The sequence below is a fragment of the Canis aureus genome, chromosome 27 (assembly GCF_053574225.1).
Source record: "Canis aureus isolate CA01 chromosome 27, VMU_Caureus_v.1.0, whole genome shotgun sequence".
NCBI lineage: Eukaryota > Metazoa > Chordata > Mammalia > Carnivora > Canidae > Canis > Canis aureus.
The window spans coordinates 10600018-10622209 of NC_135637.1; the positions used below are offsets into that span (position 1 = coordinate 10600018).

Consider the following 22192-nt stretch of genomic DNA (forward strand, 5'->3'; position numbering starts at 1 on the left):
ACAGGGAGATGTGAGGACAAACCAAAAAATTGCTAAGTAATCTTAGTTGAAGGTGACAAGCTGGGACGCTTGGGTGCCTCAGCAGTTGAGATCTGCCTTCAGCTCAGGGCGTGATCCCAGAGTTCTGGGATGAAGTCCCACATCGGGCTTCCTGTGAGGACCCTGCTTCTCGCTCTGCCTATGTCTCTACCTTCTCTCTGTGTCTCTCCTGAATAAATAAATAAAATCTTAAAAAAAAAAAAAAAGGAAAAAAAAAAAAAAAGGGGAGGCTAATTACAGGAAGTTTCTCTCATCTCCTCACTTGAACCCAAAATAATAAACAAATTATGAAAATTAATTTGTAGAGAATATGTAGCTACAGGTTGGTCAACCTTTTTTACATCAAGATTTTATGAAAACCAATTTCTGATGACTGTTGTCTAGTACATTAACATTTTTTAAAAAATGTTGAACTACTTTAAGTGTATACAAAATAGAGAAAATAACACAGACTGTGTATCTTCCTGCTTGATGGTCTTTAAAGTACAGAAAATGAAAGTGCTTATTAACTTACCCATTTAGAAATGGTGCTGCAGTGCAGTAAGCATCTGCACTTTCTGCTTTAGATTATTCTGATATTCCAAATCTCAATATAGAAAAATAGTCTGTTTTGACTATTTTAAATAATTGTCAGATCATCCTATCTAAAACTGTGGGAAAAGTCATTGGCTTCTTAGAATTGACAACAACCAGAAAAACGACTTTTTTTTTTTTTTTTTTTTTTTAACAGCCATGCCGTTATTTCTTTGAGTTTTGTTTGGTTGTGTTTGTTTCTCATATGTTTTTATATTTGTTTTATTTTGTGTTTCTCATTCATTCTTTTTTGTTTCCTTTTGTTCATTTGCTTTGCAACATGTTACTCTGTATGGTAGGCTAGTAGCATTACCAGAGAGCTGCAGGGGAAAGATCTAATACTTAATAACCTTCAGAAAAACTTGAGTGAAGTCAGTCAAGTGAAAGAGGCTTTGGAAAAAGAACTTCAGATTTTGGTAAGTACCTGCTGGGAATCTGTGTCTCAGGGTTTCTAGCTGTTTGAATGGTTCCTGTTTCAAAAACAAAAATCTCTGTAAAGACAAATGTACTGCACCTCTTTCCTTTCTCTTTCAAAGTATTGATTTAAATTGAGTGTATTAGTCATTGGCTGACAAATACCTCGAAGAGAATGGGATCAAACCCAAACTAGCAATAAAGGTAGGTATTACTTTTTTCTTTTCTACATCTATCCTTTGACTATGGTGAATGTGGCTTTTTGGCCTATTACTGGTTGGTTTTGCTAAACACAGGGAACTCCCAAGTTATATACCCAACACATTAGGTTTCATTTATAATGAGATCTTATGCTACGCTCCTACCTGCCTGTGACAGCCCTCCAGAGAGAGCTGTCCTGGACCATTGGCACCCCCTGTCAGGATGGCAGGGTGCTGTCCAACTCAACAAATTCAAGGAACCATTTCTTCCAACTCCGTTTATTCCTCCTCAGGAAATTATATTTCTTTTCAACTTATGTCCTCTTGCCTTACAAGTTAGTTGTAAGACATTTTTTTCCCTTACCTTTTCTCAACTATTCTCCCTTCTTCCTGCATCAGAAATGGAACTTCGTAAAGACTGACAACCATAAGCACACATCACGGGAAAGGAAGGTTGTAGGCTTATGGAGAAACTGAGTGAGAGCAACGTGAGTTAGGAAGGGACGCTTGTCTTAGATCCCTCCATATACCATCTTTTCCCCCCACTTATTACACTTCTGTGCTAGTACCAGAGGTGAATGTTTGCTTTTTTTTAATGCCAATATTACAAGTTTCTAGTTTTTCAAACGTTAAATATATAGCTGCCTGTTCATTACCATAGCTACTGTCCCTATATGACTATATAAATTTAAATGAATTAAATAAAATTTAAAATTCAGTTCTTCAGTTGTACTAGCCACATTGTAAGTGCTTCATAGCCGTGTGTGGCTAGTAGCTGCCATATTGAATGGCACAGGATAAAGTATTTCCATCATGGTGGATGGTATGTTGGACAGTTTTGATATACAGTATTTTAGTTACATTTTGAGAACAAATTGGCCTGCGAATCACGATTTTCTAATATGATATCCATTAAGAAAATGTGTTTTGAGTTCCATACTGTTTCTCTGGCCTCCTCCCGCCCCCCGCCAAACTTTCAGGATGCTTTACTTTTCTTGTAAGTTAGCATATGCCTCTGTGTACTCTGAGGAGAAAATTTGCCTCTTAACTCTGTGGGAATAACACAGGTGGACAGCATTTAGACTTTGGTGGACCTGCGTGGCTTGTGTGCCCATATTTTTCCTAATCCTAAATGGTTAGAAATACTAATTAAAATTTTTCTTGGTGTATCTAGCTCAGAATTCATCTCAGGGAAACCAGGAGAGCAGTTGTTTGTTTTAATCTCTTGTCGTGTTTAGAAAAGAATAGGTGAGCAGTGGGCCTTTTTGGTTTAAGAGGTAGTTGATACAGTTTCAAGATATTAGTCTCTGGTTACTCTCAGATATAAAACATTTCAGAATTCTGACCACTGTCTCAGGCAGATTTCTGAAGAGATGTGCTACTTGAGGGTAGCAACATGAAAAAAGCATACACATGTGCAACATATATGCATAAACACATATGCTTCTGTATACACATTCACACACGTGTACAGATGTAAATCTCGTTCACCTGTGTCATGTACATGCACAGTATGCATATGGTAGTACTTGGTGTCTACATGTCTTAAGTTTTGATGAAACAAAATCAGTCACAAAAAGTAGATAGTGTTGTAGTTATAACTAATTGAAACTTATTTCTATAGTTTGAAGTCTTTCTACTCTGAATATCCAATTCTTAATTTTAGAAAGAAAAGTTTGCTGATGCTTCGGAGGAGGCAGTCTCTGTTCAGAGAAGCATGCAAGGTATGTTTTACTAAAGTATGGCTTTAGAGAATGTCACATTCTCAGATTGGAGCTGGCCTCTGGAGTACAGGGGATAGATGCTCTTATAGTCTGCTGCTACTCTTCTGGAAGCTTCTGCAGCATGTAGTCATGCCAGATTGCACTGGCTTCCTCAAACTCCCATTAAATTCTTTCTTCATATGACTAAAAGCTTGTTCCATCTTAAAATTAAGTATACTTTGGGAAAAATATTCTTTTACTGAATCTTTAGTCCTTGATTACTTTATTGAGTTTTAGCTAGAAAGAGGAAAGAGAGGCCTGGAAAGGGATACCTGGTGCTTGCCTAATCCACAGACATGAGAAGGCAAAAAAAGATGTATGCTTGCTTCTCTAGATCCATTACACAGTGATTTGATGTGTAATGGGACTTTTTTAGTATTTCTGTCCTATCAAATCCCAAGGATGTGATTTGATTTGGTTTTAAGACTGCCAACCTCTAGATGTCATATTAAGTATGAAATATATTAAACTTTTAACTTTATCCTCAATAGAAACTGTAAATAAGTTACACCAAAAGGAGGAACAGTTTAATGCACTGTCTACTGAATTGGAGAAGTTGAGAGAAAATTTAACAGGTAAGATGTCTCTGTTTCCTAAACACTGAGTACAGTAGGTTTCCTAGGATTTGAGATAACTGTAGTAAATTACAGTAACATTATTCAGGGCTCACTTCTTCATTCATTAATTGGTATAATAGGATAAAATACTTTCTTGATGTCAGTAACATCTGCAAATCCTCTCTGCTGTGTTTTCAAACAAGTCAGAATCCACCACACATCACCACTCCTCTCACTCTCCCCATTCTCCTTCATTCAAGCCAACATCATCTTTCACTTGAGCTGCTACAATGGCTGGCCACCTACTCAGCCTGCTTTTGCCTTCGTCCCCTTCAGTCCATTTGTAGCACAGCAGCCAAAGCGGTCCTTTTGCTAAGTCATGTCACTTTTCTGCTCGAGATCACCCAGTGGCTCCCATCTCCCTCAGTAAAAAACTGCAGTCCCACTGTCAAGCCCTGTTACCTCTCTGATTGCCTCTTTTACTACCCTTTGCACTTGCTTTCCCTAAGTTCCTTCGGGTCTTTATTTAAATGTCACAATTCAGAGAGGCCCTGCTTGAGATTTTATTTTAGCCTCCCCAACTCCTTCTTAGTTCCTTTCTCTGCTTGTATTTTTTTCTTTTTTAGGAATTAACACTTTTTATGCTATTTGTGGGGTTTTAAAAAAAATCTAGTTTATTGTCTGTCTTCTTGGCTAGGCTATGATTTTTATGAGAGCAGAGATTGCTATGTACAAATATCCCCAGAGCAAAACTTGGAATACAGGACACAGGCAGTAAATTTTTGTTGACTATAATACTACAGTGCTGTTTTTTCCCTATGTATATTCAGATATGGAGGCAAAATTTAGAGAGAGAGATGAAAGAGAAGAACACTTGATAAAGGCAAAGGAAAAGTTAGAAAATGACATTGCAGAAATCATGAAGATGTCCGGAGATAATTCTTCTCAGCTGACAAAAATGAATGATGAGTTACGTCTGAAAGAAAGGTACGTATGGGGCAGCCTGGGTGGCTCAGCGGTTTAGTGCCGCTGTCGGTCCAGGGTGTGATCTTGGAGACCTGAGATTGAGTCCCATGTCAGGCTCCCTGCATGGAGCCTGCTTCTCCCTCTGCCTGTGTCTCTGCCTCTCTCTCTCTCTGTGTGTCTCTCATGAATAAATAAATAAAATCTTTAAAAAATAAAAAGTACGTATGAATGGTTTTAAGGGCTCCTGATTTAGGTTCACCTCTGAAGTGCAGTCTAGGAGGGAGGGGAGTCAAAATTTCATGATTCTTCTGTTTTAAAGTTTCCTGTCACTCTTCCTTTATCTTAGTATGTGAGTGTACCCTTAAATCAGCTACAGAGCCTTCTGAGTAATATAGTATTGTAGACTTGATGATTTGTAAAGAAAAGGTAGTAGTTTACCAGGGGCTGGAACATCTTTCACAGGCAGCTAACAGTGTTTAACTTGTTTCAATGTAATGAAGGGTAACTGTATTACAAGCTAACTAGGTGTGTGCCTTGCACTATGCTGACAGCTATAGTAGAGTGTGTTTTCTGACTTCTCATAGTAATCCTGGGAGGTGAGTGAATTCTTGTTCCCATCTTGAAGAGAAAGGCATTGAGGCTTCATGAGGTGAAGTAACTTGCTTGTGGTTTTAGACTTGGGCAGGCTGGTCCCAGAGCCCTTGCAGCCCTTCACCACTATAGCTTCCATTGTCCTCACCTCTCTTCCTTTCTTTATTCTGAGGCTATTGTTGCTCTGATCCTTTTTTTCTTTGAATAGCTGCTGGATAAAAATCAGATGTTTTATTTTGTAAGGGAAGAAGTTTTAGAGGACACTTTAGGGCTCTGAGACCCATGATTCTGAAAGTGTGACTAGTTGGCAGCTAGGTTTACATCCACCCATGCGCCCCTACAGTTCAGTGTCAGGGGGCAAGGGGTTGGTGAGAGGGCTTTGGTTGACCACCTGTGGTCAGACTTGCTGTGAGGTGGGTGGAGCTGCACAGGTGGTTGTGGAATGGTGCCTGTGGGCGGAGAGCTCCAGCTCTGCGGGTGTTCGGCAGGTGTGTGACTCAGAGGGTCCATCCCTGTTTCCCTCCTCTACTCTCGGAGTCCTTTCCTAGCCCATTCTCTGGATTTGTGTCCCATGTCTTCTGTACATCTTGTTGAACCACATGGGTGTCTCAAAGCTAGATCTTCAAATTAGCACTTGTCATTTTTGTATCTTCTGTTCTCAGGTGACATTAGAATGAGTTTATGATAATTTAGTCTGCTAAAATTTTTGAAACTTACTAAATAATTCATTTCCTCATATAAAGTTACTTTTTGCTAATTTTTCCTTACTGATCTACTGACATAAAGTAATAAACCTTCACAATTATAGTAATTGTCATTCTAAATAACGTATTTATAACTGTCTCAATTGTTCAAATTAGTCTTCAGGGCAAGGCAGGTCATTTTTTTAATTTCAGATGTTATTAATTACTCCTACCCTCTTTTTTTTTTTTTAAGATTTTATTTATTTATTCATGAGAGACAGACACACACACACACACACACACACACACACACAGAGACACAAGGCAGAGGCAGAAGCAGGCTTCATGCAGGGAGCCTGATGTGGGACTTGATCCCAGGTCTCCAGAATCAGGCCCTGGGCTGAAGGCGGCACTAAACCGTTGAGCCCCCCGGGCTGCCCAATTACTCCTAACTTCTAATCATTAATACAATTATTAATAGTATCTTTCCAAGTGTAACTCTGGAATTTAAAGCATTCTTTTTTTTTTTTTTAATTTATTTTTTATTGGTGTTCAATTTACTAACATACAGAATAACCCCCAGTGCCCGTCACCCATTCAATTTAAAGCATTCTTTTGAAAACTCTGACACCTTGTGTTGAACCTTATTCTAGAAATGTAGAAGAATTACAGCTGAAACTGACGAAGGCGAATGAAAATGCAAACTTTCTGCAGAAGAGTATTGGGGAAGTAACTCTCCAAGCAGAACAGAGCCAGCAGGAAGCAGCTAAAAAGCACGAGGAAGAAAAGAAAGAGCTTCTGAGGAAATTGTTGGACCTGGTGAGGAGAGTAAATGAGACTGTGTGCTGGCAAGGAAGGTGAGGGTGGGGCACATATGGCTAAATGACTTACTGCTTTGCTTGGGATCTCTGTAGGAAAAAAAGGTGGAAATGAGCCACAACCAGTGCCAGGATCTGAAAGCCAGGTTTGAGGAAGCCAGTTGTGACATGAAGGCGAAGCACGAAGCAGTCCTGCAGAACCTGCATAAGATGCTGTCGGACACAGAGGAGAGGCTGAAGGCTGCACAGGAGAAGAACAGTGACTTGCTGCAGGAGATGGTGGAACTGAAAAAGCAAGCCGACAAAGCCAAAGTATGTTCTTAGGAGAGGATCACGGTGCCGCATGGGATCAGGGCTGCAGTGGGGCTTATCAAGCAGCAGCAGATGGGATGGGTAACAGTGACCTTTACAGGTGCTAACCTCTGAGTGCATGGCAGGATGGCGAATTACATTTTCCTGGCTTCCAGCTCTTTCTGCCAGCTGCTGTTCCTTCTCCAGGGTGGTGATGGCTGCCATACAGGTGTTTCCTCTGAGTGTACTGTGTAGCCATCATCCCCTCACCCCTGTGCTGCTTGCTTCCCAGCTGTCACACAGGCTCATGTAGCCTGAGCTCTGTCTGCTGGCTTGCAGGAGGCCCTCTTGTGGCCTCTAATCTTGGCCATCTTGCCACCACCTTGCCCTGAGGTTAGGAGAGACATCTTTCAGCAAAACAACAGGCAGAGGCCAAGCAAAGCAAGTGAGTGCTGGAGAAGCAGAGCTCCTATAGGGCATGTTAGAAACGAGGACTCTAGCGAGGGCTTTTATAGGGCTTTTATATGTCCCCGGAAAGCACTCTGAGCTCCCTGGCAGGGAAGCTGGAGACAGGGGCTGTGAGGAAACATCCTGTTATTAAATAGAATAGAATGTAATACATTAAATTTCATTTTATGGCATCAGGATCATATCTGCAACCCAGTATATTTTTTTACTCTGGTAAGATAATGAAGTTCAACTGTCCTGCCAGTGTTTAACTTTTTCCTGCCACCATTGAACTTGCTCAAAGAAAAGTAAATACTTGTCTTTTATTATTTTTAATGTTTGTCTAGGAGTTTGGTGAAAAGGAAATGTAAAAGAGCATACATAAGACTTGAAACAAATCCCACCTAAAACTTGTTTATTAAATTAGATCATGACATAACACGTGCTATGTATATATACGTGCACTCTCTCTCCTCTCCATGCCGCTCTCAAGGCTTTGTCTTTCCCTATAGAACATCTCCAGCTTTATGAGCCATTTAACACTAGATATAATTTCCAGACCTTTTGTCTTTGTGGTTCCCTTTATCTGGACAGACTCCACTTTTTTAGTGTTTTCCTTATAAATGTTGCAGTCTGACCAAACCACAGCATTCCAGTAGTTTGTGTAAAGGCTCATGAATTTTGCTTACTGATGTTTTAAATTAAAAAAATTTTTTTTACAAGGGTCATTTGGTTAGGATTGTTCCTCTTCCAAAGTTGTCTCAATACCTGATTTCTATGGATTTCAGTGTTTGTCAACAACAGTGGCCCACAGATTTTAATCTGATGAAACTTAAGATGTTTTCCTCTGGGAAAATTTATATGCTCAGCAAGTTTTTATATAAGGTATTAGGAGGTTCATGGAACCTACAAAATTGCTGCATTTCCTCATTTAAGAGCTGGTGATCTGTAGCTGTGCTGTCCAAGATACTAGCCATTGTCCACATCAATTTGAGTTTGAATTTGTTAAATTTTAATAAATTACAAATTTAACTTCTCCATTGTACTCACTAGACTTCACGTGCTCACAAGCCACACACATAATCAGAGACTACCATATTCATTCAGATAAAGAAACTCACACCACTGCAGGAGGTTCTGGAAAGCACTAGTATAGATAATGTGGTCAAGTCATTTTGTAAACCAGTATATATATATATGTATTTTTTAAACCCATTTATTTTAGTCACCAAAGCTTAACAAGTTGGTCTGTACTTTTAATAAGTTATATGTAATATTGGGATCAAGTTAGGCCAGTGATTGATTGTCCTTTAGAAAGTTAAGGTCTTGTAGTTAGTTTGAAAAGCAATAGTTTGTTTTCCCTCACCTGTTCCCTCCCTTTTTTGATTAAAACATACTCACTTTTTGTAGTTCTCTGGATTGTATTTTTTAAAATTCTTCTCTGAATTCTTCCAACAATAGAAATAATGGGGAAGTTGGAAGGGCAGAAAAGAATCTCATCCCCTGATATCAAAATCAAAAGACTGTTTTTACCTCATAGGTGCCACTCAGGGATGATTTCAAAAGTGTTGCAAAGATAAACCAGTGGGTAGACTAGCACTTGGCAACACTAAACCTGCTTTGTATTAACCTTTTGTGGGCTCTTTCTTTTTTCTTTTTAAATTAATTAATTAATTAATTAATTTATTTATGATAGAGAGAGAGAGAGACATAGGCAGAGGGAGAAGCAGGCTCCATGCACTGGGAGCCCGACGTAGGATTCGATCCCGGGTCTCCAGGATCACGCCCTGGGCCAAAGGCAGGCGCCAAACTGCTGCGCCACCCAGGGATCCTGTGGGCTCTTTTTATCTAGGTTTCCCCTCTTGTTATCTAGATAGTTTCTATGACAGTTACTGTTAAAAAAATTTCAAACTTTTATGATTTAGGTTACATTAAGTTATTTGGGCTCGCATTTGTCTGCTTGACTTCATTGTTTCCATTCTTTCCATCTTTTGTTTCTGTAGTCGCTAACTTATTTGTTAACATCAGCCAAAAAAGAAATTGAACTAATGTCAGAAGAGCTGAGGGGTCTGAAATCAGAGAAACAGCTTCTTGCACAGGAGGGGAATGCTTTAAAGTTAGAAAAAGGTTCACTTTTATCAAAGCTGGTAGAGGTGGAGGCCAAAATAACTTTACTTCAGGAAGATCAACAGAAACTGTGGTTGGTAAATGAAACTCTTCATTTAGAAAAAGAGAAAGCCTTAGAAGAAAAGCAAGATGCTGAAAAGCTTCATCAGCAGGAACAGCTCCATAAAGAAGCTTTGGTGGTTGAGAGAGAGCAATTACTACGAGAAGTCAATATTGCACAGGCAGAACTTTTGAAGATCAGTAAGGAAAATGACTCTTTGCAGCTTTCCAGAGCAAGCTTGCAGGCACTCGTAGAAGAGCTCCACCTTAGCAAAGATACTTTGATTGCTGAGTCTAAGAAAGATCAGGAAGAAAAAGATCACCTGGAGGATCATATCAAGAAGCTCGTTACTGAAAATCTTGCCTTGGCTAAAGATAAAGATGAAATTATTCAGAAGCTCCAGAGCTCTTATGAGGAACTAGTCAAAGATCAGAAAACCTTGGTGCAGGAGATTGAAGATCTCACGACTGAGAAAAAGTCAGCTTTGGAGAAGCAGTCAGGTCTTGATAACATGTGCATAGCCTTGAAAGTGGAAAGAGAAAATCTTCTCCAAAGCAGCAAAGATCTGCAGTTTGAGAAGGACATGCTTCTTCAAGATCGAGAAAAGCTGAGTGCCAGCTTGGAGGCCGCCATCCAGATCAAGCAGCTGCTCAGCACGGAAGCCAGTGGGCTCCGCACACAGCTGGACGATGCCCAGCGGGCTCTGAGAAAGGATGAGCTGGAGATGAGGCAGCTTCAGGCTACAAATACCAGCCTCAGCAAGCTCCTGGAAGAAATCAAGACCAGTCGGGAGATCACAGACTCAGAGTGCATCCAGCTTCTGCATGAAAAAGAAACCTTGGCTTCATCCGAGAGAAGACTCTTGGCTGAAAAAGAAGAACTTCTAAGTGAAAACAGACTTGTCACTGAAAAACTGAAGAAATGCTCAGAAGAGGCCACCCAAATCGAAGTGAGCCTGAACGAGAAGATCACTTACCTGATTTCTGAGAAGGAGGTGGTATGTCAGAAAATTGCAAAACTCAAAAAGCAGCATGACAGTCTCTTGAAAGAAAAGTCAGTCTTGGAAATGCAAAATGGAGATTTGCTTGCAGAAAGAGAGAATTCCATGAAAACCATGGGAGACCTCAAACGGAAATATGATCAGGAGTCTGCCAACAGAAGAATCATCGTGCACGAGAAGATGAAACTCCTCGGTAATCTCGACACTCTGAAGAAGGAGCTTCAGGAGAGGAAAAGGGAAAACCAGGAGCTGGCGGCCACCAAGTGTGATCTCTCTCTGATGTTGAAAGAGGCTCAAAATGCCAAGAAGAGTCTAGAAAAAGAGCACACGAGCATCCTGCAAGCAAAGGAGAGTCTGAATGCTGAACTTCAGACTTGCTGTTCGGAAAAGAGCATCTTGCTACGGGATGGGCTGAGCCTGCAAGAAGAGTGTCAGAGACTAAACGAGGAGATCCACACAATACAGCAGTCCTTCATCCTGGAAAAAGAAGCCAGAGCACAGGAAAACGAGTCCTCCCTGTATGAAAACAATAAACTTCACGGGAGGGTGGTGCTCCTAGAGCAGGAGCTGGAAGAATTAAGAGGGTGTACGAAGCAGCTGCAGTCTGAAAAGTTTGCACTCGTCCAAGAGAAGACCAAGTCTGAGCAGAAAGTGGTAGAGATAATTAAGGAGAAGGAACTCTTGAGTGCAGAAACGGCCCAGCTTGCTGCCAATATAGAGACTCTAAAGAGTGATTTTGCCACCTTGTCCAAGTCCAAGTTAGAGCTGCAGGAGCTGCACAGCTACCTCACCAAGATCTTGGATGACCTCCGGCTGAAGCATGAGATGACTCTGGCTGATCGCATCAGGGTGGTGCAGGACAACAAGAACCTCTTGGCCGAGAAGAGAGACATGATGCTGACGAAGGAGGAGCTCCTGAAGGAGAAGGAGAAGCTGGCAGAAAGCTACTTCATCCTTCAGAAAGAGATTAGCCAATTGGCCAAAACCAACAGCCATATCTCAGCCAACCTCCTAGAATCTCAAAATGAAAACCGTATTTTGAGGAAAGACAAGAGCAAGCTCACTCTTAAAATTAGAGAGCTCGAGACTCTTCAGTCATTTACGGTAAAACGGGAGGGTCAGGGACCAGACCTGGACTACTAACCCTGTGTACTAACTTCCCAGCGCCCCGGGGGCTTAGGGTCTTGTCTTCTTTGTGGCCACCTGAGGAAATGCACCCGCCCCAACACACTTTTGCAGTTGCTCATGTGTCTCAAGCTCATGTGTTTGTTCCCACCTGAAGGGGCAGTTCTTTACTAAATCTCTAATTGCAGTTGTCTTTCCCTGTTGGAAAGAATTGTAAACTGTGAATAAAAAGGATATATGTTTTAACTTAAGGAGACCTTTTCTTCAAAAAGTCAGCTGTGGTTCTTAAAGGATTAAGAACAAGAGTAAAATGGGCACATTGTGAAACATAGTATCTTCTGTTTGACTTTTAACTATTTCCTTGTGTCTATCCATTTGGAGTTGGAATACTCCAGTGAGCTCTCCATGGCTGGTGGTGGGGAAGGCATAAGGCAGAATTTCCATAAGTTTTGTTAGATAACATGAAATTATAAGCAAGTGCCTAAGAATGTTTTATTTTTTATGAAAAACAAGAAATAAACACAAAATTTTATTTCTTATAATTATTTTTATATTTTATCAGCTAAGGTTTTGTGTCCATATGCACATTATCTTTTTTATTCACAGCCATGTTTATATTCATTACCCCAGCTTCCTTCATAGACTTTTCCATTTAATGCTTCTCATTAAACACTTGAGCCTTATGTTAATAATTGCCCAAATAATTTTTATTTTTACTTGAGAAATTACCAACCTAAATGACAAGTGATTTCAAAAGCCCCAAATCTGAAATAGCAAAGAATAGTATTTCAAACATACGGCAATAAATATGATTAAGGGAAAATTCAGCTACGTAAGGATGTTGCTGTTTATTATCACTGAATGTTTCTCTCAAATATAGGTCAGAATGATGGGCGTGACAGTATAACTTTGGAGCTTAGAAGACAGGTTTAGAAGGGTCTGAAAATACACAGATGGTATATTGCAGTTGGCTTGTTTGAAGAATGGCATGGAAAGGGTCTGTAACTCTCTTCCCCTTTCACGTCTGTCTGTTTGCCTTGGCATCGGATTGGTGACTGGCCCTTAACCTTAACCACACAGACAGTGAGGGCTGCCCAAGCAGCACAGCCTGAGCATCCCCAGCAGGCTTGCTCAGGTCTGCCCTCATTTCTCACAGTGCTTTTTTATATTCAGGCTGCTCAAACGGCAGAAGACGCCATGCAGATAATGGAACAGATGACCAAAGAGAAGAGCGAAACTCTGGCCTCCTTGGAGGATACCAAGCAAACAAATGAAAAACTACAGAATGAAGTAATCAGATTTAAATGGCTTTTTGTACAAAGGACAGCTTATCGACTTCATGGAATGCTTGATCAGTAACTCGGGATTGTTTATTTTTTGAAGTATGGCCTCATGCAGGTTGGATCTGTGTTAGTGGAGTCGAATGTACACCAGGAGCACAATAATATTAAATAAAGTGTATTACTTCATTATTCACTTAGTGGGATCAACGTTTAAAAAAGTGAGGGGAAAACCTGATAGTGTGGCTTTGTGGTAACTTCAGTGATGGAATTGATGAGAGAGGTACTCATGACACTCTCTTGTTTTTGTATCTTTTATCTTAAATCACACACGTTTTTTTTCCCTCAACTCTTTCCCAGCATGAGCCACTAAATTCCACCTCTCAGCTCTGAGTTTGACATAGACCTTTTCTTGGCCTCATTCAGCCCTGGTTGGTTCCCTTCTGTGTCCTCTCCAATCAGCCACTTCTAGGTCTCAGACTGGTGGCATCGAGATCACTTTGATTCTTTCCAAAGGAGTGTATTTCTCATTCCTGGACCCATTTTTTATTCCCCTGCTCCCCACTCCCAGCTCCTCCAATCCTTTATTCTTTGGGAAGCAGTTACCTCTCAACCCTAAGCAGATTGATTCACCAGAGTAGATACGTGAAGTTCCATAGAACTTCAGATACTTTTAAAAGGGATGGTCAGGTGAGACATTAAGGACTCAAAGCAGGGGAAGGGCTAGCCACATTGAATAGCTGCTTCATAGAGGCTAGACCTCATTACGGAAGATCAGAGATGGAGATCTGGAAAGATATGCACATTTTGAGATAATTATAGGGTGAATAAAACTAGATATAGAAGAAGGTACATTTATAAAATTGATAGTCCTGAGAGAAGAAGAAAAAGCATTAAAAAAAGATAATCACAGAAGCTAAATAAGAAGATTTTAGGAATATATTTAATTTTTGAGGATAGAATCAGGGAGAATTGTGTTTTCAAGACACAGCCTTTGGTGTACTTGTCACAACCAGAATACAAGACTGGATGAATAATTTTTTGGGACCCATTGCAATACTTGGTTTTTCTTGCTCTGTGAATCTGGAATTCCAGATTCCTCTGTTGAGTTGTAGAGGGCATTAAAAGGAATATCATGATGCTAAGACTATCAAGGCACTGTCTAGGACTCCTGACTGGTGGCATGTAATGTGGCAAAGGTATCTCTGACTGTAGGGGATGACTACCCAAGTCCCAGGAAGCCACCGTGGCATCAGAAAACATACCCTGGGCAATGATGGCTCGGAATGAGCTCCCTATCCTTGCTAGAGGCTCCTCCCCTAGAACTCCTGTCACCTGCCAGAGCCTGTATAGTTGGTCGTATCCTCACTCATCTCAGGAACATGTCCAGTTTTCCCACCAGGGCCAGGCCCTGAGCTGGCTGCATTCCCTGTGGGCCCGTGATAGGGCTGGACGAATGTGAGTGCTTTTCTGCCTCACTGCATGGCTTTCTCCTTTTCAGATCCAAGTTAAGATGGATAACCAAATATTCTCCTACCTACAGATACTTGATTCAAAAAATTCTTATAGTCAGAACGCCGCCCATTTGGTACTAAAGTTGACAAATACATCCAAAATTACTAATCTGTAGGAAAGGAAAGGGATTTTTGTTTTTATTACAAAGAGTAATTCTTGCTGATGTCATGCCTTTGGAACTTATTTCTTGTGGGCTTTTTTTGTTGTTTTAAGAGGGGTCATACTTGAATAGTAGGTTCAATCGTAAATATTGAGAATTGTACACGAAATGAAAGCAAACTTTTGTTGTAATCCACGTAGCAATTTAGTTTGACAGTTTGGCCGGGTGTACAGGAAATGTCTGACTAAATATAAGGGGGAGGTTTGCAGTTTGTAATAGATGTGGTTGTTTGTCATCTCCTCACCTGGTGACTTTTTCTGTGTTTTTTTTTTTTTCAAGTGACTAATTTCGTCTTTTTAGTGCCCATTTGCATGAATAATTTGTCTATCCAGTCATGTCCCTGGAAAATGAAATCATTTCATTCAGTTTTTTTTCTTGGTCTTTAAGTTAGATACACTTAAGGAAAACAACTTGAAGAACGTGGAAGAGCTGAACAAATCAAAAGAACTTCTGACGGTAGAGAACCAAAAAATGGAAGAGTTTAGGAAAGAAATGTAAGTTCATCTCCTTTGAGATAAACTATGGGACTTAATATTGCAAAAGTGAAAATGATACTAGTTATTTTAAAAAATAGCTTGACAAGTACTTAAAGTAATGCTCCCAGCACGCCTGAGATGTAACTTACCTGTAGCCACTTACCTGTTAGGTAGCTAAGTCACACCGATAGCTGGATTAAAGGATCAAAGCAAAATGTGTGCTGGCTGACAAGTAAAGATGTTTGGGATTGGAATATGACTTGATGAATAAAATACAAGAGGAATGAGAGTTTTTTTCTAAAGCACCATGCATTTTTTTTAAAAATATTTTTATTTATTTATTCATGAGAGACAGAAAGAAGCAGAGACAGGCAGAGGGAGAAGCAGGCTCCCTGTGGAGAGCCCAATGCAGGACTCGATCCCAGGACCCTAGGATCAACCACTGAGCCACCCAGGCACACCAAGCAGTGTGCTTTAAAGGATCTGAAACCTCAGACCCTTTATTAATCTCTCAACGCCCTTCCTGTAGCGAGAAAGAAAACCTGTCACTCTCAAGCATATTAATAATCTTGATTTTTAAGAGGAATCAAACTTCTTGGTATGGAAACAAGATGAAAGAACTCTGGAAGAATCTTTTCTTTTTTTTTAAAGATTTTATTTATTGGGGATCCCTGGGTGGCTCAGCGGTTAGTGCCTGCCTTCGGCCTGGGGCGTGATCCTGGGGTCCCAGGATCGAGTCCCACATCAAGCTCCCTGCATGGAGCCTGCTTCTCCCTCTGTCTGTGTCTCTGCCTCTCTCTCTGTGTGACTATCATAAATAAATAAAAATTTTTAAAAAAGATTTTATTTATTTATTCATGAGAGACCCACAGAGAGAGAGAGGCAGAGACACAGGCAGAGGGAGAAGTAGGCTCCATGCAGGGGGCCCGACATGGGACTTGATCCCTGGTCTCCGGGATCAGGCCTGGGACTGAAAGTGGCGCTAAACCGCTGAGCCACCTGGGGTGCCCTGGAAGAATCTTTGTAATGGAGGTTAACCACCAGTCTGCTACATCAGTTTCAGGTGGACAGGCTGGCCATGTTTCCTTTGTCAGCACCACCTCCAAATCCTTGCCTTTCAAGTCTGATACTCATAGTTATTGCTGTTTATCTGGCATTTTAAATGATAGTTTCAGTGTAGATTTCATTTACTCTTCAGAGAGCTGTACCATACCAACTGTGTGAACCTCAACATTTAAAGCCAGTTAATGACGTAAACGTTTGAGTGTGTCTTCCATGCTAGGAAGGATACAAGGATGGATTTATAAGGCTCCTGCCCTTCCAGGGCTTAAATTATTTACTTCTAGTTCTGATCAAACAGAAGCATCAGTTCTAAGTCACCATCCTCAATACGATTTTTTTTTTCTTTTCTTAATACAATTTGTTGATCAAGCTTGGACTAAACCTACTACATGTTGGTTTCTAAGAGTTCCTAAAATCCCCCAAGAAAGAATCTCATCTGAGTGATTCAGGTGGCAAGCGATTAATCCTTTCCTCAGTCATAGTTCGTGTTTTTGTATTTAATTTTTATTTAAATTCCAGTTAGTTATATACAGTGTAATGTTAGTTTCAGCGGTACAGTGTAGTGATTCAGCACTTCTGTACCTCAGTCTTAGTTTCAATGATACTTGATACTTTTCTAGACGATGTTTATTTTATTTTTTAAAATTTTTATTTATTTATGATAGTCACAGAGAGAGAGAGAGAGAAAGAGAGAGAGAGAGAGGAGCAGAGACATAGGCAGAGGGAGAAGCAGGCTCCATGCACCGGGAGCCTGACGTGGGATTCGATCCCGGGTCTCCAGGATCGCGCCCTGGGCCAAAGGCAGGCGCTAAACCGCTGCGCCACCCAGGGATCCCCTAGACGATGTTTAGACAGATCCCACTACTTCTGTTCACATACACAGATTTCTCAGTTTATAGTTGTGCTCGTGGACATCAGGAAGAGCTTGCATTTCTTGGCCTTCTTAAGCTACATCACAGAGAGAGAAAGGTCACATGATGGGAAACAGAGACACCATCAGCTCCGAGAGGGTAGCCCCAGGTCCGGTTTGGGAATCTCCCCTGTGATACAAGTAATTAGGCTGACCTAGAGAGTTTGGAGCACTGTTGACTTTAGTTCATTTGTGTCACACAGGCAGCTGGTGAGGGAGGATCTGAGGAGCAGAAGATTCCTTAACCAACCTCCCACTGCCATAATCCCACCTTTGAGCTCTCTGGGCCATACTAGGTAATGGAGGGGCAGGGCCAGCATGGACCTAGCCAAGAGAGTTCTTGGGGCTTTGATAAAACTCTTTCCTACAGGATTATTCAGGAGTCTCTCGTAATGGTCATTGCATCAGTCTAGTATTAAAGCATCCACCGTCCCTATTAGATCTCTGTGTCATGTCACCCACTTCCAATTAGTATGGGGTGGTTTTACCTCTGTTACGAGAATGTTTTGTGCTTTTCTTTGAATGATTCCATTGAACAATAAAAGCTTAGCCTCCTGGCTATGGACACAGAGGATCATGAGCAAAAGACTGTGGCCCATGCCGCTGCCTCTCTAATCTTGGCCTGTCCTACTCCCTGGAGCCATTGTCCCCGCATCTCTGACCACCAAGGAGGGGAGTAGCTTGGCTGAGGAGGAGTCAGGACCATCAGGCAGACAGCCTGTGCTGCTTTTGCTTCTCCACCTTTTTTCTGGCCTACCAGGCCTGGGGGAATCACCCCTTCTGTTGGTAATCTGGCACACCGTGGCTAGGGTTCTTTAGCAGGAGGGCAGAGCAGTAGGAGACACCAGGGACAGGCTTCAGAAGCTGGTGGAGGGAGTAGGAGGAGTAGGTTGAAAGCCCCTGCCCCCAGTGACTCTGTTCCCTGCCCTAGACTTGGCCACATTTCAGGGACCATCTAAAATAAATATACTACATAATGGGAATGGGGATCATGCTTCTCAAAAAAAAAGGCAGGGGGGCAGTCATTTTACCATTCTTTCATTCCTCAGGACTCAAAGCTAGAGAATGAGCTGCTGATTGTTTCTCTGTGGTTCAGCATGTATATGGGGCACTCTGTGTCCTTTAGAACTTCCCTGGTATCTCCCCTAGGTTGACAGGATTTCAATTCCTGGAGGAAAATGGACACCAGTTTAGACACTGGAGTTCTAACTGGAACTACCTCCTACGGAATATTGCCCTTGGTGCTGGAAACCAGAGCTTGTAGCTAAGTGTTCTTTCTATGCTATTTACTAGTCTGATTTTAGAAAAACTTGGTTTAGGTTAGCCAGCTCCTATTATCAGGTGGAGTGAGGAAATAAAATGTTTTCTCTCTGACATATAATTTTGAATATTAGGGAAAATGATATAAGTAGCTTAATTATTGTATTTAGTCACCTGGCACAGTAATAAATCTAGTATAGATTTAGCATGGCAATTAATAGATTTATAATAGACTTATAAGTACAGTGTTTGCAAGTCAATGTGAACAATATGTATTTGCCTCTCCATTTGTGTGTTTTTTTTTAAGATTTTATTTATTCATTCATGAGAGACAGAGAGAGGCAGAGATATAGGTAGAAGGAGAAGCAGGCTCCCTGCACGGAACCTGATGTGGGGCTTAATCCCAGGACCCTGGGATCGTGCCCTGAACCAAAGGCAGATGCTTAATCACTGAGCCACCCAGGTGCCCCTCCCTCTCAGTTTTTTTTTTTAATTTTTATTTATTTATGATAGTCACACACAGAGAGAGAGAGAGAGAGGCAGAGACACAGGCAGAGGGAGAAGCAGGCTCCATGCACCGGGAGCCCGATGTGGGATTCGATCCCGGGTCTCCAGGATCGCGCCCCGAGCCAAAGGCAGGCGCCAAACCGCTGCGCCACCCAGGGATCCCATCCCTCTCAGTTTCAAAACTGAGATAGTCTTCTGTCATGTAGAAAGAAAGGTAGCTTTAAAAATTGTTAGAAATACTTGTAGGTATTTTCAGAATTATTCCCTAGAGTATTTCTGGAAATTGAGCTGTGAGAGCCTCCTCTATGAAATGCATGTACCCTGCTACACTCTAAAGAAAAATGGAAAGGTGTTTCTATATTCGAATCACGAGTGAGGTCCATCACCAGTTTTAACTCCAGTTCTCTTGCTTCTACAACTTACTGGCTTTATGATTTGGGGAAAATCTCTTACTTCCCTGAGCTTCAGTTTTCTCATCTTTAAAATATAAATAATATTGGCCTCATTGGGGTTTGAGGACTGACTGAGAAAATGTTCATGAAAGCATTTTATCGATTTTACATTGAACAAATATTGCTTTTTTAGATCAATACTTTAGGACATTTTGAAATTTCTTTGACTCCTTATTTTAATTTTCTTTAGTGTGGGCCTTTAATTAATTAATTAATTTATTTATTTATTAATTTATTTATTTATTAAATTTTTTCTAGCGTGGGCCTTTAATAGAAACCACGGATTTAAAAAGCCATTAAGGGGTGCCTGGGTGGCTCAGTCAGTTAGGCATCCAACTTTTAATCTCAGCTCAGGTCTTGATCTCAAGGTCATGAGTTCAAAACCTGCACTGGGCTCCATGCATGGTATGGAGCTTACTTAATAATAATAATAATAATAATAATAATAATAATAAAACCATTAAAAGATGAAAATCTTTAAGAGACCAAGAGCAGTCACCAACATATCACTGACAGGCTACTCAGATGCTGAGACCAAATAGCTCCTAAGGAAGACAGTGACCACCTAGGAATAAAAGATTTGACTTACGATGATTTCATCCTAAGTAAAATCTTCAGATTTGTCAAGAATTGATGGACTTTGGCCAGAAGGTGAACTTGAGCTGTAGTTGTAGAGTGTGTATGTGTGTGTGTTTGTGTGTGTGTGTGTATCCATAATTAAAATCAACCCTCCTAGCTTTTGAATGACTGGAAGCAAAGATTACTTCTCTGTTTTTCTTCACTTGCTAAGTAGATGTCTCTGTAAAACACCTAATTTAACGTGCTAGCAGAATTTCTGTGTAGATTTCTTCCCCTAAATCTTACCCCAGTATGCATATTATAGGTGGATGGAGAATTAAAACTCAAACTGAAGATGCCAGGCATTGCCACCCATTAGACAATTGAAGTTAAAAATAGATATGTTCCTGCATCAGCAGATGGATTCATACCCAGAGGACTTGATTCAGGATTCAGCCATGTATGACAGCTTCCTAAATGGAGTTGAGCCAACACAGACTTAAATCTCATAGTGGCATCAAAACCTTCTCTGACAGAAAACTAAAATCCAGTGATCAGATAAAGTATTTTCAATATCTATGTGTAAAGGATGAGAATTTGAGATGTATATTTTGTATAATTTTAATTGTCAAGATGTTTAATAAGTGTACTTACCCTGTTCACATTCTGTATGCTGATGTTCATGATACAGGTCCGCAGGCTATCTTTTTATTTGCTACTTTTAATTACAACTCAGCATTGTGGAAAGAATACAGTCAAAATGAAACACCTGTTATGTAACTGGAAAGCCTCATTTCCTTTGGGCATTTCACCTCAAGAGGCGTCCTAAAAATATCTTCAAATTCACGCCAGCACTTGACTCTAACAGATACTGGCAAATGGGACCATTAGATTTTTATTTCTGCCAGAAAAAAAGCCAGATTATGGATCTGTGCAGTCAGAACAGAGTACCTTGGCTTTATCAGCATACTGGGTTTTAGCATAATTTTCTAGTGGAAATAGTCCTTAAAGATGAGAGGACTGACCATTTCGCTTGTCATTTATTTTACAGTAGCATTGCTCTTTGTATGGGGAATGTTGAGAAGTGGGTGAGTGTGGGTGGAGAGAGGGTGGGATGTAGTGTTTATCAGGCTTAAAAAAACCATGTAATGATTGTGGGTGGCAGTCCTCCTCCGGAGAGGTGAGAGCCATTCAGCCCCTTCGTCCAGAGATACTGTGGCCTCCTGTTGTTATAGATCCCATTGGGCACGTGACCCAGATATATTTTCCTCAGTGCTGTGGAGCTGGTTGTCTCCCACAGTTTCCTTGCCTGTCTTGTTTCTATGGTAACCCTGCACTCACTGTCCTTGCAGAGAAACCCTCAGGCAGGCATCAGCTCAGAAGTCCCAGCAGCTTTCGGCTTTGCAAGAAGAGAACGTGAAACTTGCTGAGGAGCTGGGGAGAACCAGGGACGAAGTCACGGGTCATCAGAAGGTCAGTGGGTCCGGGGTGGGGAAGGGTGGGCAGAGGTGAGGGGACGTGCCCAGCTCTGCCATGCTCCCATCTGCTGTTGTTGGCAGGATGCTCGGAGGCCCCTCCATGTGGTTGGCTCATTCCGAATTGGATTTCAAGTTGCCTGTGTGATGTCTCCTTGCTTTCAAGTGTGCTGCTGTAGGACTTAGGATAGGAGTTGACAGATTCTTTAAAAAAAAAAAAAAAAACCCAAAAATCCCAGTAGCAACACAGGGAACTTGTAAGGAAGTGGAAAATAAGACCTCTGTTAGGCAATCTCATAGCAATGCATTTAAATAGAAAGGAACAATATCTTCTCCCTACTATTGCCTGGATTCCAAAATTACTTTTCTCCTAAGATTCTTTGTTTTTTTCTTTCATCAGAATTGGCTTGAAGGAATCAAATTCCCAGGATGAGGGTTTGGTGTGGGGGTTGGCAGCTGTTTTTAAATAGAACCCTCCTTTTCTTTAAAAAAAATTTTTTTAAAAGCATTTCCTAATGGAACTGTGTATGTCTGTGCAGTTGTGTGCGTTGACATGCGGTATGTCACCTGGAATGGGCTAACCACAACCGATTTGCTTCATACTTAAATCACAAAGATTTCTGATAAGTTTATTAAGTAGTGAAACAAAACTGATTTTAAAGAATGCTGTACGCTGCTTTTTATTCTTTCTTAGTTGAATCAAAGTGGTAAATTGTCAGTCACATCTGGCCTCAGCAGAATCTTAAAATGAGATTTTTAAGAGAATTTTACTGTGTGGTCATTAATTCTTGCTTTATACTTTAAGAGAATTTTTTTTCCCCCAGCATACTTTGCAAAGATTAATTCTCAGGATGGAGTCATTTGCAGGTAATTATATTGAGAACCCAATGACATGGTGCAGTT

General features: G+C 40.9%; 1 protein-coding gene across 16 annotated transcripts in view; it reads left to right on the plus strand.

The window, feature by feature from the left end:
• The window catches only part of CLIP1 (CAP-Gly domain containing linker protein 1), a 123546-nt gene that overhangs the window by 74482 nt on the left and 26872 nt on the right, over positions 1-22192 (plus strand). For 10 of the 16 annotated variants that reach the window (XR_013366470.1, XM_077875445.1, XM_077875451.1 and 7 more), the window contains 10 exons: positions 912-1028; positions 2893-2950; positions 3481-3564; positions 4377-4533; positions 6440-6605; positions 6701-6916; positions 9346-11613; positions 12808-12924; positions 14977-15083; positions 21167-21287. Coding sequence is in view for 15 of the 16 variants with exons in the window: in XM_077875445.1 (XP_077731571.1) it covers positions 912-1028; positions 2893-2950; positions 3481-3564; positions 4377-4533; positions 6440-6605; positions 6701-6916; positions 9346-11613; positions 12808-12924; positions 14977-15083; positions 21167-21287 (3411 nt within the window). In the remaining variant the exon portion in view is untranslated. Of the gene's footprint in view, positions 1-911; positions 1029-2892; positions 2951-3480; positions 3565-4376; positions 4534-6439; positions 6606-6700; positions 6917-9345; positions 11614-12807; positions 12925-14976; positions 15084-17240; positions 21288-22192 lie in introns of those variants that run through there. The other 6 variants (XM_077875458.1, XM_077875459.1, XM_077875460.1 and 3 more) reach the window with 3 other exon arrangements.